General features: G+C 38.7%; 1 protein-coding gene across 1 annotated transcript in view; it reads left to right on the forward strand.

Moving 5' to 3' along the window:
- fam171a1 (family with sequence similarity 171 member A1) overlaps positions 1 to 17,601 on the forward strand; it is a 174,013-nt gene extending 156,412 nt beyond the window's left edge. Inside the window, exons 6-8 of the mRNA XM_080210497.1 lie at positions 13,154 to 13,270; positions 13,530 to 13,653; positions 14,827 to 17,601. Coding sequence (XP_080066623.1) covers positions 13,154 to 13,270; positions 13,530 to 13,653; positions 14,827 to 16,414 — 1,829 coding nt within the window. The 3' untranslated portion in view covers positions 16,415 to 17,601. The remainder of the gene's footprint in view (positions 1 to 13,153; positions 13,271 to 13,529; positions 13,654 to 14,826) is intronic.
- The last annotated feature ends 334 nt before the right edge of the window (positions 17,602 to 17,935 follow it).

The raw sequence follows: 17,935 nt of genomic DNA on the forward strand, positions 1-17,935 counted from the left end.
CCTGACACTAGGGTCAATTTATCATGGCCAATCAACGTAACCCGCACCTTTTGGACTGTGGAAGGAAACTGGAGCACCCAGAGAAAACCCACAGAGACACGGGGAGAATATGCAAACTCTACACTGACAGTGACCCGAGGCCAGAATTAAACCTGGAACCCTGCTGCTGTGAGACAGCAGCGCTAAGCATTGTGCCACCGTCACTCATCTCACCAATGAGCTTATCACTACTGAGGGTAGGAACGTTCTTAAAGCCACCTGCTCCTGTTAACTGTTTAGTTGTCGACCACAACTCAATTGGATTTGACAAGATTGCAAAACTTTGATTTGATTCATTGGTGACAGGATTTCTTAGCTCAGCCATTTCTGTTATTTGACATGCAGGTGGTCCTGTGTTGTAGCATCGCCAGGTTGGCACTTCATTTTCAAGTACACAGTCCAAAGATGCAGGTTAGGTAGATTGGCCATACAAAATTGCCCCTTAATGTCATGGGGCTAGCAGGGTAAATATGTGGGGCTACGGGGATAGGGCCTAGGTGGGATTGTTGTCAATGCAGACTCAATGGGCCAAATGGCCACCTTCTGCACTGTAGGGATTCTGATTTTAGGACTTAATTCTGAGGTATCTTTGCTATACGTTCTCTAACTTGAATATCCTTCCAATATTAGGACACCCAAAACTATATACAGTGGCTAACTGTATTCTTATTGTTATCTTACAAAGTTATATTACAAACCAAAAATACTTTGACCCTTTACTTACCTCTAATTGCAGTTTCAGGAAATTATACATCAGAACCTCAAGTCTGATTCTCAAATTAATACTCAACTCCTTGCTTTTTCTTCAAAATGAATTGCTTAACACTCTCCCACATTAATTAGATTTAACCCTTGTCTGCCTGCTCTATGATTGTTTATGTCCTCCTGATCATCTCCCCTCTGAAACTTTTATCTGTTCAGTTTCTCAAAACACTCTCCATCTATTTTCATACCTATTGATCCAAACATAGCCATGATATTTTCTCTGTACCTCCAAAGCCGCCAAGGATTTTACTTTCACAAACCCCCCCGCAACCCCACTCTCTCATTTACATGCTGCCTTGCTGTGACATCAGCAGATACATGTATGCCAAAGACATCCAATTCTTCCATTTCTCTTGATCTGTTGATGACTTATGCGTTATTAAACTACTTTTCCGTCATATCATCCTGGATAAGTCTAAACTTCAACCGGTTTCACATGAAATTAACAAATACATCTTCTTGAGCTCCTGCCACAGTGTCTATTGATGTCCAACTTGTTCCATTCCCCCTCCCCCAGCCATTATTTCACACAAAAATAGACTGGAACTTCAAAGTCCTATTTGATCCTGAACTGAATTTCCAATTACACAGCTTCTCTATCAAAAACTGACTACATCCAGTAATGCAACACTGCTGACCTCTTTGCCACCTCTACTTGCTGCAATTCAAACAAATTCTTGATTATCCTAAGGTTTTCAACCTTTATTAATCTTCGTTCACCCATCAATCCTAATATGTTTCCCTGTGCTTTTTCTTCTCGTTGTTAACAGGTATGCTTTCAGCACCATTGGTTAGAATTTTGGTAATTCTGTTGCTAAGTTTTCACTCTCTGCGTTTTCCCCTACTTTGAAAATCCCCTATGTCTTTCTCTTTTATTGTTGGCCATCAGCCATCTATCTATAAGACGCACTGCAGAAATTCACCAAAAATCCTTAGGTAGCACTTTTGAAACCAACAACCACTTGCATCTAGAAGGACAAGGGCAGTAGATACATGGGAACATTATCACCTGCAAGTTCCCCTCCAAGCCATTCACCATCCTGACTTGGAAATATATTGCCATTCCTTCACAGTCGCTGGATCAAAATCCTGGAATTCCTTCCCTAGTGGCATTGTGTTTCAACCCACAGTATGTGGACTGCAGTGATTCAAGAAGGCAGGTTACCATCACCTTCTCGAGGGCAACTAGGAATGGGTAATAAATGCTGGCCAGCCAGCAAGGCCCATGTCCTACGATTGAATAAAAAAAGTCCTGGATCAGAGGATATTAATGTTCCAGTGCATCATCCTATTCTAGTATGCAAGGATAGGCCCCTGGTACCCACAAAGTAGATTCAAAGTCATTGCTATAGTTCAGGCAGACTGGTACTGTGTAATGAAGACATCTCTTTGTAGCCAGGTGGGCGGAAATTGGGCTATACTACTTGGAGCATTACAACTCTTTACTTGGCTGTTGTTTAACTATAACTGTAATAGCATACTATAATGTCTTAAACTCTTGCCCATTAAAACAATGTAATCCTTCACTAGCGGATTTCCTACAAGATGGTGAAACAGAAATAAATTTAATTGACTTTCTGGTGTTCGCACACTGCATTTATAAAAAGAAACACATCTGTGGCCCTGATGTAGTCTACCTCACATGTGAATGTTAAATGCTTGTGTTTCACAGGGGCAGAAAAAAAAACTCCAGGATGGGTTGATTACTTAAATGGAAGGAAAATAATGTGGGTGGAAAATGAATGCAGTCTGAGGCCCCTGATTGACAGTAAATTGAAGCTATGGCAATAATGTTCAATGGCAGCGAATAAAGCAAATCAGATGTTGTGATGTATTAAAGGCGAATATTGAGCCAAAACGGTGAGGTAATCCTATCACTTCATAAATCATTGCTACAGCTGCATGTGGAATACTGTGTACAGTATTGCCACAATGCAGAAAGGATATTACAGCTATTGAAAGAAGAAAGAACAGAGCAAGCATGTTCTCATTGAAAAACAGAAAATTGAGAGGGATTCTAAAGGACTGGATAATATAGACCATGATGAAACTGCTTGACCTTGCACAGAGCAATAGACTCCAAGGACATTTGGAGAAGGCAATCTGCTGTCCTTCACTGCTCTGGCCTACATGTGACTCCAGAGTCGCAGCAATGTGGTTGACTCTCAGTTGCCCTCTGAACAAGGGCAACTAGTGATGGGCAATAAATGGTGACCAGCCAGTGATGCCCATGTCCAACAAATGAATGAAAAAAAAATTTGCCTTTGGTTGAGGAGGACAAATTCAAAAATAATTTGTAAAAAAAAAATAGTGGTCCTAAAATTAGTGTTGTGGATCATCTTGTAGAAAGCTCCTTGAATTGTTTTTTTTCCTACCTTCAATTCTAATTTTCTCCTGCGAATTGCAAATATATTAAAAGCATAGTGAAGGCGACAGACTGGAACCTTGATGGACAAAGTGACCCCAAAAGCCTGTCTGTTTAATCAGCGAAATTTTAAGGGTTCCTGAAATTGTAGTTTGGATATCTGATTATTTCATTAGTATGGTGGCACAGTGGTTAGCTCTGCTGCTGCCTCACAGCCCCAGAGACCCTGGTTCAATTCTGGCTTTGAGTGACTATCTGGGTGGAGCTTGCACATTCACCCCAGGTCTGTGTGTTTCCTCTGGGTGTCCTCATTTCCTCTCTCAGTCCAAAGGTGTGCAGGTTAGCTGGATTGGTCAAGGTAAAGGGTAGCGATAGGACTTGGATAAGATGCTCTGTTGGAGAGTCGCTGCTGACTCGGTGGGCCAAATAGTCTCCTTCTGCATTGTAGTGATTCTATGATAATGAAATTTTATTAGAATATTGCTGAATTACATACAATTCTAAGTATTTATGCCTGTGGACCATGACACACAGCCTCCTCCCACAGTAAAGATTGTTTGTTGATTAATTAATGAAACTTAGGGGTATTTAGGAAACAATGACCACAATACCATTAGGTTTAGAATAGTTACAAAGAGGACATGTGACATTCAAACAGGAAAATACCTTTTTGTGCTTTACTCAAATAGAGCAAGACTAATTCCAATGAGCTAATAAAAAGAACCTGGCCCAATAGACTGGAATGAAAGATTGTCAGATAGATAAAGTCCTTCAAAGAGGGAGATATTTGGGAACAAATTAAACACCTTGCCACAAGGGAGAAAGGAAGGGCACCAAAGTTAGTGCATCCCTGGATGACTGAAAACATAAAAATTAAAATTAAACAGAAAGATGCTCATGATAAATGCTGGATTCTTAATTCAATAGAGAATGAAACAGAATGCAGAAAGTGCAAAGGAGAACTGAAATATGAAATTAGAGGGGCATCGGGTGGGGGGTAAGAATAGATTAATGAATGATAGAAAGGGAAAGTTGAAAGTCTTTTATTAACCTATACATAGTAAAAGGTAAGTAAATGGAAAGGTAGGGTCATTTGGGAACTGTAAAGGTGATTGCCTTGTGTAATAGCAGCTATGGTTAGGATACTAAGTGAATTCTTCACAATTGTTTTCACTATAGGGAAATGCTGCCAATAACAGAATAAAGGCATAGGAAGCAAAGACATTGGATAATGTTGTGAATGTCTGATTCATGTGGTTTAGAATACAATTTATAGTTTTAGTAATTAAAGTTTTATCAGTGAAAAAGGGAAAAATATAATTAAGGCAAGCCTGAAGCCTTTTGCACAAAGGTTTGGGGCCAAGTTACCTTAAGGGAATAACAGTTAAAAGGAAAGGTGATTAAGATGCTGGGTTTTTGAGACGGCCTGAAGAAATAGCAGCTCAAAAGGCGACTCATGTCCATTAAAAGTAGAGTAGAAGAGCGAGTGCTATAAACCAGAAGAATGCCATAAACCACAGTGGTACAATGGTTAGCACTGTTGCCTCACAGCACCAGAGACCCAGGTTCAGTTCTGGCCTCAGGTGACTGTCTGTTTGGAGTCTGCATATTCTCCCCGTGTCTGCATGAGTTTCCTCTGGGTGCTCTGTTTTCCTCCCACAGTCCAGAGATGTGTGGATTAGGTTGATTGGCCATGCTAAATTCCCCCATAGTGCACTAAAATGTGTAGGTTAGGGGGATTAGCAGGGTAAATATCTGGAGTTATGGGGATAGGTTCTGGGTGGGATTGTTGTCAGTGCAGGCTCAATAGGTCAAATGGCTTCCTTCTGCACTATGGGGATTCTATGATTCTAGAAGGTGGGCTTACTTAGCTAAAGAAGTGGAGATGTGATGTCCGCAAAGCATGCGGTAATTGCTGCCCGGAGAGATGGTTTCATTTAGGGACTTCAATTCTCTATCTATGTAAATAAGGAATATTAACTTAAAGATTGATGTAGGGACTGTCCAGAGCAGGCAATGTCATTATGGAAATGAATGGAGGTTAGGAAGGTTCTCTGGTTTCAATCGATCTGGGTGTTTGCTGACTACGTTTTTAGTTGCAATATGCCCTTGTATAGCTTGCAGCTCACTGAGCGAAGTTAGCTAGGATAAATGAATTAGATCTGCACTGTAAGCAGAGTAAAGAACTAACATCATTTACTATGTGGGAGGTGTGTGAGACATAATCTGTTTGAATTTTCCAAGGGAACAGAAGCTGGAAGATTGCTAAGTTTGAAGCTAGTGCAAGAATCTGCAGTGGCCTTTAGAATCTCATGAAATAGAAAACAATCAGTTAAATTAACTGGGAAATATTGAATAAATAACCAGAACAAAGAACTGGGCCATCCAAAGTCAAGAAGTGGTAAATGGGAGTTTTACTTCTGAGAATAGCTGGTGCTGAGGACAATTATCCAGAGCACTGAAGAAGACATGTGGGTCAACCCTACATAAGTAAATAACTTCAAGATTAATGAGTTTTATAAGAGAATTCTTAAGGAAGTATGAAGTAAACCCGAGTGCATAACATACCATGTTGTTAAATTAATAGTGATTGTTATACTTCCTTGTATAAAAAAATTAAGTTTAACAATTGCTATTAATTAAATTTGTTTTGTTTTAAAGAAAAATGAGATGTTGCAGTGTAGTTTTTATAGGTTAAAACTAAAAATTCAGATTTTTTTTTTAAATGTTGACAGTCCCTAACTGGGTCACAACAACAGGAGACAAAATGGTTGGGGAGAGACATCACCAGGTCTAGGTAATGTGATTGATATCATGTACATGGATTTTCAAAAGGTGTACAATAGAGTTCATTCATTCATTCATGTGTGCTCTACCCGAAGGAAGGTCTGTCTTTGGCCTATCGTGTGCTGATGTTTCATCCTGTGCGATTTTCCTGACAGATTTTGCCAGCGGTGGTTTGCCATTGCCTTCTATGCTCAGGGGTAGGGTAAGGAGGCAGGTCCCAAGTCTATCTCAGCTGGAATAAGAATTGAAACTGTGCTACTGGTATTAATCTGAAACTTGCGCTAGCTATCAAGCCAACTGGCCACCACATGATAAAGTACCGTAATTAAGTCTGTGCAGACAAAAAGGCAAAGTTTGTGTTGCTGATGGACAGGAAGCAGACAGTACTGATACCAGGTTGTTTTCCAGATTAGAGGTAGATGCAGTGGTATCTGTGTTGGGATCACTATTCTATATATAAATGAACTGTTTCTGCGTATACGGGGCATAATTCCAAAGTTTGTAGATGACATGAAACTAAACAGTACAATGGACTTTTTAAGTAGGATAAGGGACCTTGCTTTTATAAATAGATGCATAAAATATAAAGCAAGGAAGCTATGCTAAAGATAATGATTAAGCCCAGTTGGAGTATTGTGGTCAATTCTGAACACCACATTTGAGTGTGTCAAGGCTTTTGAAAAGGTGTGGAGTAAGTTGACTAGGATGGAAATTATGAGTAAGACTTCAGTCATACGGGGAGACTAGAAAAGTTAGGATTGTTCTCCCAAAGCAGAAAGAGTTGAGGAGATTTAATATAAGCATTTGAAATCATGCGAGATTTTGATAATGAATCACAAAGTTGTCACAGCACAGAAGTAGGTGATTTAGCCCAACATGTCTGTGCAATAGGAGCAGTTTTAATCAGTGGATTTCTGGTAAATAATAGTAAAGAACTCATTAACAGATTTTTCAACTAGCACGTCGCGGAATTTCCATCTTTGAAATGGACCAGTCAAACGAACTCCTTTTCCTCTGTGCTAGTTGAGAAGTACAAATGGATCGTAAAATACTGTCTACTGCAACCCACTTTTACTGTTTAATATGTGCGTTGGGATGTCTACAGTTCCATTTGCTATCAAATTGGCCATATCGTCAATCTCCTAAATAGGACCAGAACAATTTTCTCAGCATGCAAGCTTGATGCCAAAATAGAACACATCAAGGCTACCCTGCTGAATAATGGCTCCCCCAGTCAAATCATTGATCACTCTCTATATCTCACATCATGGATGGACCTGAGGCTGCTACTTTTGATCCTGTAAAAACCTGCCTCAGATTACCCCGGAAAGGGCAACGTGTCTTAAAAATTTGAGCAATAGGTGAAGCTAGCCTTTTCATGCTGTGACAAATGCAGGAGCAATGCGAGTATTATTCTCCACCAAGACAGTGCTGCTATCAAACCAAAAAAAGACTTTCAGCCTACCACGCAATGGTAATGTAATATGTGAATTACAAGTGTCATTGTGATGCCAGGTATGTAGCTCGTGCATCCCAGTGACTGGGGAATTGTTTCAAACAGCATATCCCCTTGGTTTTTTACAATAGGCAAGATACTGATTGTATTCAACCAATTGGACAAGACTCATTAACAGTCCTGACTGTGCTAAGAGTTATGAATTAAACTGGTAACCAATTTAAGACTATTAGTCAAGCTCACAATGTGTCTCCCTTATGCATGCCAGAAGCTACATATGTTCATAAACAAGGCCCTGTCCTTTGCAAACAGAACTTGTGCATGCATTTCACCTTTTGCAATGCCTTGACCAATCAGAGTTAATCTGTCTGATTTGAACTTCAGCAAAAGCTAGGCAGTCAGTTGTTCTCTTAGTGCATTCTTTAGGCCATGCCTCTACCAATCAAAGTCCACTTGTCAACCAACCCTCTTGTCATGTCATATAAATTGTTGTTCTCGTTGATATTTGGTATTCTTACGCTCATCAGGACAGATTTGCAAGTTGGAAAGCTTCGACACCATATCTCCTTTTTCAGCAATACTGTGCAATTTCTATACTGCCAAATTACTATTTTACTTCTTTTTACAGATGCTGCCAAGCTTTCTGAGTTTATCTAGCATTTTCTATTAGTATTTGTGACTATTTTCCTAAAGCTAATCTCTTTCATTGTTAAAGTCCAGAAAACCTAACCAGTTTGATTTTTTTAATGTGACCACCTAAACACTCACTAAATTGGCAAATATATTGGCTGGAATTTTCCAACCGTCAAGCGAGTGTGATTTTCCTATCCCACTGCAGTGAATGGAGATTTGGCTTGCTGCCAAATTCTTCGACTTCACTGCATTGGGAGTGTGGTGTGAATGGGCAGTAAGATCGCACCCACTGCAAAGTAAAACCATTGCTGTTAAACAAGGAGAGGGCAAAGGGGAGTCATTTGACCCCTCCTCACCTGAACATAACATCTTGTATGGTGGATAGCACAAAATTCAAGCCTATTATGATATTCAAGTGGAAAACTTTTCCAAAGAAGAATTTCACAGAAGGTGTTGTCATCCATGTTCAGAGAATGGATGGATGAAGCTGGTTGCAAAAATGGATCAAAGACTCATGCAATTCAAGGCCGGGGTACTATGAAACCAAAAAGTTTACTTGTCAGATACATTTTCAAATTACACCTTGTTGACGATGTAGTCTATGATGTGAGACCAACCAACATGGCAGTTATTCCCAACCATTCTACAGGTGTTATTCAGCCCTTGGATGTGTGTATAAATAAATCTCTCAAGGCCAATATCCAAAAGTTATAGAGCAAATGGATGCTGGAAAGAACATTCACTAAAGATGGAACTATGCAAACGTCCTCACTAGCATCATAGTGTCAATGGGCTATCGGCACATGAAATGATTTTAATCCTAATATTGTCCAAACGTCATTTCTTAGATGTGGAATATCAAATCTGCACGGAGGGTGATTGCTCGTCAAATGGTACCAAAATTACTATTGATGAAGAAGATTTATGTGATATTATACCAGCACAAACTGGGAAAAATTGTTTGTTGCTTCAGATGGCAAACAGTGAATTTGAAGGATTTTGTCACTGTTACAGTTTATTTATATTGCATTGGATGTAATATGTATAATTCCTAATATTATAAAATGAATATTGAATTGGGCCCAAATCAAGCATGTGTCAATCCCTCCGACATTATCCTTGTAAAAGTCGACCCTGCGACTTGAGGCCTAAAAAATTGGTCACGAGAATTCAACACATGTTTCTCATCTAGAAACATCAACATCATATTTCTAAGTGGAAAGCCATTGGAAACATGAATTGCCCCATGAAGAGGTTTGCTATAGCACGCAATAGTCATCAAGGAGCAGATGCTTAAGATGAATCAACTTTGCAAACAAGGAATCTTGTGACAATCTTCCAGGTCTTCTATAACCTAGACCCACACCACATGTTATACTCATAGATTGAGCTAAGAGTCAAAGCCTGGTGTTCTGAATCATAAATTTATCATCTAGATATATCAAGGAAATACAAAAGATTGTGAATGTAACCCAATCCATCACGCAAACCAGCCTCCCATCTATTGATTCTGTCTATACTTCCCAATGCCTCGGCAAAGCAGCAGCATAATCAAGCACTCCATGCACCCCAGATATTCTCTCATCCACTTTCTTCCTCCAGGAAAAAGATACAAAAGTCTGAGGTCGCATACCAACCAACTCGAGAACAGCTTATTCCCTGCTTCTGTCAGACTTTTAAGTGGGCTTACGTTGCATTAAATTGATCTTTCTCTATGACTATAACACTACATTCTGCATTCTCTCATTTCCTTCTCTATGAACAGTATATTTTGTCTATAGCGTGCGAGAAACAATACTTTTCATTGTATGTTAATACGTATGACTATAATAAATCAAATCTGCGCACTGGATTAACTTCTAATTTTGAATTCAAATTTCTTCATTCTCCACATTGTTTTAAAGTTGGTGTCAATAATTTGGATTGGAATTAAAAGTCCCTTTATATTCTTCAATTTATATTCTGATGACCTCTGATTCTGAAAATTGCTGATTAATAGAAGTAACTTTTATGAAATTGTCCAGGAATTTTTATTCAAAACCAATATCATAGCTGTTGATTAGCAATTTTTACTCATCATTTTAGCAGTCTCCTGAGCTTTCCTGGAAGAGATTAAACATGTTGTTTTTGGGAAACAATTGCACTTCAATTATTCTATGATGGTCACGTCGGAAAAGCTGTCAATCTCTGTGCAAGCAACCAAATTAACAGATGTGAGACCAGAAAGCACAATGAAGAGTATTGCACAGAGTGAATAAATTTACAAATTAAATGACCTGGCTTGGTCTGATTGCCAATTTATCTCCAGGTTCCATCTTAAAGTTGAACAAATGAGGTTAGTTTCTTCGTAACACTGATTCTGTTTATGCATTGTCAAAACTCTGGCACAGAGAAAAAAGGATTTATTTCAGCAACTGTAACCTGAATCCAATTCAGAACATGCATTTATCACGACTTTCTAAAGTGCTATTTTTTAATTGACAGTGGGTGAAAACTTTGTACTATAACATCTTAGAACAGGAAGCTCTGCTTTCATCATAGCTTTCTTACTGAATGGAGTATTTTCTATGTTCTTATTCCATGTTTTTCCCCACATACAAAGACATGTTTTTAAGGTATCATTGGAAGAGGTTGCATCTGAAGCAATTAGGTTCAATGCATTGAATGGTTCAGTTACCCATGATTTTATTACCCTTGAAAAACTTTGCTTTCTGAAAAAAATCTAATGCTGATACATTTGTACAAGAACCTGCAATCATGGTTCAGTCATTTGAGGGGCATTAAAGAACGATTTAGCACAGATTCTTATTTCCTTAGAAATTACTCTAACCTACTTCGTTCCACATGCTCCCATTGGAAACTCATCTCTATCTTGCATCACAAATTTTCAGTCAGTTTACTGGTTGTTCTTAGTCATTTACCACATTAATTGTGGACTTAACAGAATTATTTTCCTGAACTTTCTTTGGCCCCTCCATGCCAACTCATGACTTTCAGTTGCCCCCTATACACCTCATATCCCCACACCACCTCTATGTCAACTCATGCCCCTCAGATACCCCTATACAACCTCTATATTCTCTCACCCAACATCTACAATGGCCAGACATGAGGAGCTTTGTGGAGATGATAAAATTGCGAACAAATAGAGCCCTTATTCACGGAAATTACTCAAATCTTTTAAATCTCAAGTGGTCACTTTCTTATTTTAAAAAAAAACCTTCTATAATCAAATTCCACATCAAAAACAGCTAGTCTCTCCATGAACTCTTTAAACTGTGAATCCAACTGTGAACTCAAAACACCCTGCTGAGATAATCAGAGACTCTGAAACTCTGAAGGCAAGCATTCATAATGACCTAATGCCCAAGGGAAATATCCATTAAAACCTCCATTGAAACTGTATGATCAGATGCCTATCAATCAAAGCAGACCAGTAGGGTTTTTTTTTTAAATTCTCACTGACTGCTTCAACATTATTTTCATGTTTAAAGAACAAAGAATTTTTTAAAATTCACATTATACTTGAACAGAGCTTGTCTGTCATTCATAAGCATAGACGTCTACTCCATCAATTTGTACTTCCACATTGGGTTAAAGTCCTTGTAACAGCCAAAATGGGGTCTGTTTGAACTCAGACTGAAGTTCAAATGGCTCTGCTGCATTTGGGTTTCCCTCCTGTGCAAATTGTGCCCTTTATCCCTGCCTACATAAAATGGGATTTGACGATATGGGAGTGAGAGCTATGGATCTGGGTCCAACTCACCATTTTTAAAGGTCCTCAAATGCTTTTGGTCAAATAATACAGAATCCTTCATGTAGTTTTTAATTTCCTTTGTTTTCAAATATTACTAACGAAGAATGTTTAGGTAGAATATTTTCATGTAGTTTGCTGTAATTGTATTCTGAGTATCTGACCACTCAGTTACAATGGACAATTGAGTAATCACTAAACGTTACACTTGTGTTTTCAACATTCAAAGCCTGGCCTTTTATAATCAGCATCTTGTGGTATTTTATTACAACTTTAAGATAAAAATAGCCTTATTCTTTATGGGCAGCATGGTAGAACAGTGGTTAGCACTGCTACCTTACAGTGCCAGGGACCTGGGTTTGATTTCCAGCTTGGGTCACTATGCGGAGTCTGCAAATTCTCCCCGTGTCTACATGTGTTTCCTCCAGATGCTCCAGTTTCCTCCCACAGTCCATAAGACGTGCTGATTGGATGCATTGGCCATGCTAAATTCTCCCTCAGTGTACCTGAACAGGCATCAGAGTGTGGCGACTAAGATTTTTACAGTAACTTCATTGCAGTATTAATGTAAGCCTACTTGTGACACAAATAAATATGCTACATAATGCACTGGTCAGAGTTGTATTGTAACCTGATGTCAGAGCTTTGACCCCCTGACGTTGACCCTCTGCAGTTCTGCTGAGTGTGTAATTGAGAGCAAACTTTAATATCAGTAGGTGGCTGCAGTTATTTCAGGGAGAGTTGGGAAGAAGACTTGCAAGGCATCCTTTGTCAAGCTTGAGTGTGTTTTGCTAACAGCGTGCATTATCACCCGCTGCTCACTCGAGAATGTCTAAGTGGTTTTGAATGTTAAGCAAAGAGCTGTGCAACAACTTTGATTTGGTATTTGGCCTTAATTATCAAAGAGCGCTAACAATACACTCTTGTTCTTTATGTTATGTATCCACTATGCTTATATGCCCTCTAGTGAGCAATGAAAGGCTTGCACAAATGTTAAAGCAATTGGGATTGGCAAATATAAGTGATAGGATTTGCTCGATTCAGTTACAAAATAGATGTTGAATTGCTGTTATTTAGTGATTTATGTTAAATTGGACTTAGCGCTGATGATAATGCCATCGGAGTGAGAGGAACAGCTGCCAAGAAGGCACATTTTCAAAACACTCTTCCACCTACCTTCTCAATACCAACTTGCTTCTTTTAGTTTCCTTCTATTAAAATTATTGGAGGAAATTGGGTATGTTTCTTAACAAGGGTACCCAGTTTTCCAGTATTAGCTTAACGGGCTAAATAATTTTTGAAAAAAAATGTAGCTATGATTTGAATCAAAGTTTTTTGATTCCTGTTTCTTTAGGTGTTTGGCTGAAGAGTGGATTGGGACTTGTACAAAGAGAAGGGGATTATCTGACTTGGACATATCTCGCTCCACAGTTGGGTTATTGGGTAGCAGCCATGTCCCCTCAGAGCCCAGGTAAATAATTTGGAAGAATTGCAGCCAAGTTTGAAGATGGCTGTAGTGGGGAGTGGGGGGGGTTGAAAATTAATGGACTAAAACACTGAAGTACTGTGTTGACGTTTGAATTATATTAAAAATGTGGATGGTTGATAATGAGCATATTCTACTTAATGTGGTAAAAAGATTATCTACTGCTTTCACAAATCTACTCTGAAGTTTGCTCAATTATACATTACAAACGTAAATCATTTGATATGTATTTTGCACATTTTAGGTAATATGGGTCCCGTTGGATCCAGTGACATCTCTGTCTATCATACAGCCTTCTTGTTGGCCATTCTTGGAGGGATGACTGTCATTCTGCTGGTTCTGCTTTGCTTACTCATCTATTATTGCAGGTAACCTGACAGAGGAAGCTACTTTTCAGGAATAAAGCGCAGAACCTCAAAATAATCCATTTTCAAAACGATGAGGTCTAATCGGAAGGATTTTAAATCTTAAATTTCTGAATGACAAAATGTTATTTGCATGATTCTTGTGCTCATTAGTGATTTATTGAAAAAAATATTTGGAGCCAGAGCTTTATGAAGTTTGAAAGATGATTAATTTTGCTGCAGTGGTTCTTAGTTATTATAGAACCTCTACAGGGCAGGAGGCCATTTGAGCAATCTGGTCTACACCAACAAGAATCCCACCCGATCCCTATCCACTTAACCCCACATATTTAGCCTGCTAATCCCCGTGATACTAAGGGGCAGTCCACCTAACTTGCATATCTTTGGACTGTGGGAAGGTACCAGAGCACCCAGAGGAAATCCAAGCAGATACGGAGAACTTACAAGCTCCAAACAGACAGTCATCTGAGGCCGGAATTGAAGCTGGGTCCTTTGTGCTGTGAGGCAGCAGTGCTTGCCACTATGCCACCCAAATTATATTAATGTATTTTATCCAACATGTTGGACCATATTATGGTAGGGAAGTGCTTCATGCTGTGATTCTTCCTAATCTCAGCCGTGCTGCTAAGGGTGCATCTGTTGGCTGAGAAATTGTTGGACTGGGACACTAAGATAAAGTGGAAAAATTGGTAATTTTTTTGTACCAAAAAAAGCTTTCTTGAAATATATGCTTATTCATTATAATAAACACAGTTAACATGGATAATTTAGCATCAGTACCAAAATCTCAATTATAATTAAAAATAAAAACAATTGGGAGCATTTTAAAGTCCTGGAGATGTTCCTTGAGAGAGCCGGTTAAGAAAATGTTTGATTTATTTTTGTATCATCCATTGCAACAAACATTTTTGTGGTGTCTGCTGACTAAGTGTATCTGTTTCCTGCTATTAGATTAGTGTTTGCAAAGTCTAAAGAGCCAAAATTTAGCCATCCTAAGTCAGTTTAAGTAATCACTAGTTGCTTTTTAAAATGCCAGATACATTCTCCTGGGAAAGTTTTCATGTGTTTAGTTTATTCTTAAACACATTTCCAGTTGCATTTTGTTTTTTTTATTATGCTCTCCAACACAACCTAAACTATTCTTTCCTTCCCACCCCATTCATTTTTTTTTTCCAGGAGAAAATGCTTAAAACCCCGTCAACACCATAGGAAAATTCAGCTGACTTCAGCATTGGACAGTTCGAAGAAGGACCAAGCGACTTCCATGTCTCACCTCAACTTAATTAGTGCAGTCCACATGGAACTGGTATCAGCCAACGGAGAGGCAGATGTTCGTACACCAATGCTGAAACCCTCATATAGTACTTCACGAGAATTCAGTTCTAGGGAAGAATTAATTTCACGTAATGACCCATCTTTGAGAGAGACTTTAAAGGAGGAGTATTGTATGTCTCCTCCTAGAAACTATCGCCTCAAAATGGCAAGATCTATTGATGTTTCTGAGGATTTTGAATCTCCTGTGAGGGAAGACTATAGGAAAGGCTACAATTCAGTGGCTTCCCAGCCACTATTGGATAAAAGAGATAAAGAAGTTCAGGCTTCAATAAGCCTACTGTCCACTGACAGTAAGAGTAGTATCCGAGAACCAGATTATCAGCTGCCATATGCCCCTGACAAAGCACAAAAGGTGGATAGGAAAACAACTGATTACATGATGTCCCGGTCAGTTGACCACCTTGAAAGACCAACCTCTTTTCCTCAGCCAGGCCAGTTGCTCTGTTGCAGTTCAGCAGATGAGGTGAATGACAATGTTTACAGAAAAGTACTACCCACGTTGGTCATTCCTGCCCGTTATATGAAGTTGCCTATGGAATATCCATCTTTAGGACAGCCCTTGACTGCCCCAGCAGAACAGCAGCTTGAGCTGGAAAGGTTACAGGCAGAGCTTTCTATTTCTCACCAACAGGTGCATCCACATTCTCAACAGCAAGTGACACCGCAAACGTTATCACAGCAACAGCTTCAGGAAACGGAAGGTGGAGACTGGAGTCCACAATCATCCACCATGTCAGAATCTGTATCCATCCCAGCATCACTAAGTGAAGCTGCAATGGCTCAGATGAACGGAGAAGTCCAACTCTTTACGGAAAAAGCACTGCTGGAACTAGCTGGAGGGAAACCCCTCCCTCATCCTCGAGCTTGGTTTGTTTCCCTAGATGGCCGTGCAAATGCCCAGGTGAGACATTCTTACATTGACTTACAGAAAGCTGGAAAAAATGGGAGTAATGACGCAAGTTTGGATTCTGGTGTGGATATGAATGAACCAAAACCTTCCCGTAAGGGAAAAGAAGCACGAGAACGAAATCTTTCTGGCAGTATGACTTACACAAGGCTGGTATATGTGGATGACATGGAGCAGAGTGGGAGTGAAAGTGGCACAGCTGTCTGCAGTCCAGAGGACACCGCGATGAAGCCACTCATGGATGGATCAGCTGAAAGAGATGGTGGCATGACAGTAGGATTGCAGAATGAAAATATACAGAGAATTGAAGAAATTGAAGAATGTCTTCCAACTAATTCACAACAGACCGAGAATGCTGATACTGATGATAAGATGATGAATAATGAAAATGATCGTATTAATGACAATGATCAGATCAATGAAAATGATGACAATGACAGCACTGAAGATCAAGACGAGGATAAAAAAAGCCCCTGGCAGAAACGGGAGGAAAGACCTTTAATGGCTTTTAATTTGAAATGATCATTTAGAGGTTTACTCTCACTGGAGTTTTAAAAATACAAGGTTGCCAAATATTTTATGGACGTGCTTGTTCAGTTGTGAGAATTTGAGGTAACTGAAAGAGGAAAAACTATGAATATATTTGAAAGGAACTCTGAATGCTGTGCTGGTTTTTCAGATACAATGAGGGAAAATTCACAATTTTCCAAGCAATTGTTGCTGGAATGAAGGCCTATGAGACAGCCAGATGATTATAGAAAGACAATGTCTTCAAATTTATTTTTGCCATAAATGACCTATTGTATGAAATAATCAGTTCCATGCCAGATATTTTACCTGAATATCCCAGTAGTGGTGGCATTGATGGATTTCTACTTATTTGTCAGAATTATACTGTAATAGTGTATTAAAGGACATGCATAAATGCTGTCTCCACAGTTATAGAATATTTGAAAGAAAGGCTATGCATTGCTGCTTTTAAAATTATGTTGCTGAAATTACTTGTCATGTCTTAATATTTGTTGTAAACTATTTTCTTTTAAGATTGTTTATTCTATTAGACTTGATCTTGTTAGAGCATTTAGCTACCAGTACGCTGTGAAAGACCATACTCAGTGATGGCAGAAAGCCACTGATTAAAACCAAACAGTCCTCTTTTTAAAAAAAAAAGTAAATAAATAATCTGGTCTGGTATTCTCCAAGTGCCTTCATGTTTTCCACTAAACAAACCCTATTTCAATAGTTCTTGTCTCTGGACTCTTGAGATTCTGCTTTACAAAATTGTCAGTTTTTTGACAGTTCTTTATTGATTTGCATGCAATTATCAACCAGTTGCGCTCTTTTGTCATGCTTTAAATACAACCGTATACTGTAGATAGTAATGTGTATTGTATTACTGGTTTTGCTGTTGAACTACAGGTAGACTTAGAGAACTTTTACAGAGACATGAAAAAAGTAGCCATGACTGGATGTTCTGTATATATTGTATGTTTGGCTGCAGTTGAATATTTTAATTGCTAGCATTCCCATGTCTTTTCAGTCTGGGATAATTGAGTGGTCAAGACTGAATGATCAATCTGTTTAAGCCAATGTTTTGTCCTTCTGTATCATTTTACAGTGCCAGGATTCCTTTTCTGTACAATCTTTTGGATTGGTTGCTTGTTTCTATATAGCTAATTATTCAAAATAAATCTTGGGTAAAAGCTGAACTTTCTTGTATTTATTTTTTGAAAGGTTTCCCAGTCAGTTTTATTTTTAGTCCTGTATTTATACTTTTTATTATATACACAGAAAACCAATTCCTATTTGTGGATTGGAGATTTTTGTTCTGTTCTTGGCCTGCTGGCTGAGAACTTATGTTGAATATCTGCTTACTCAGTGACTACGATAGTTTCTTTAAAAAAAACAAATCTGTATCTGAAATTATGTTCTCCTTTGTCTCACTAAAATTGCTAGTTGTTTAAGATGTTGTGGCTTCTGCATTGTATGAATTCCAGTTAATGTATGTTTAAATGTAATTAGTTACCCAATGTTAAAAGTTAA

The sequence above is a fragment of the Carcharhinus amblyrhynchos genome, chromosome 2 (assembly GCF_965287045.1).
Source record: "Carcharhinus amblyrhynchos chromosome 2, sCarAmb.v2.hapA, whole genome shotgun sequence".
Classification (NCBI taxonomy): Eukaryota; Metazoa; Chordata; class Chondrichthyes; order Carcharhiniformes; family Carcharhinidae; genus Carcharhinus; species Carcharhinus amblyrhynchos.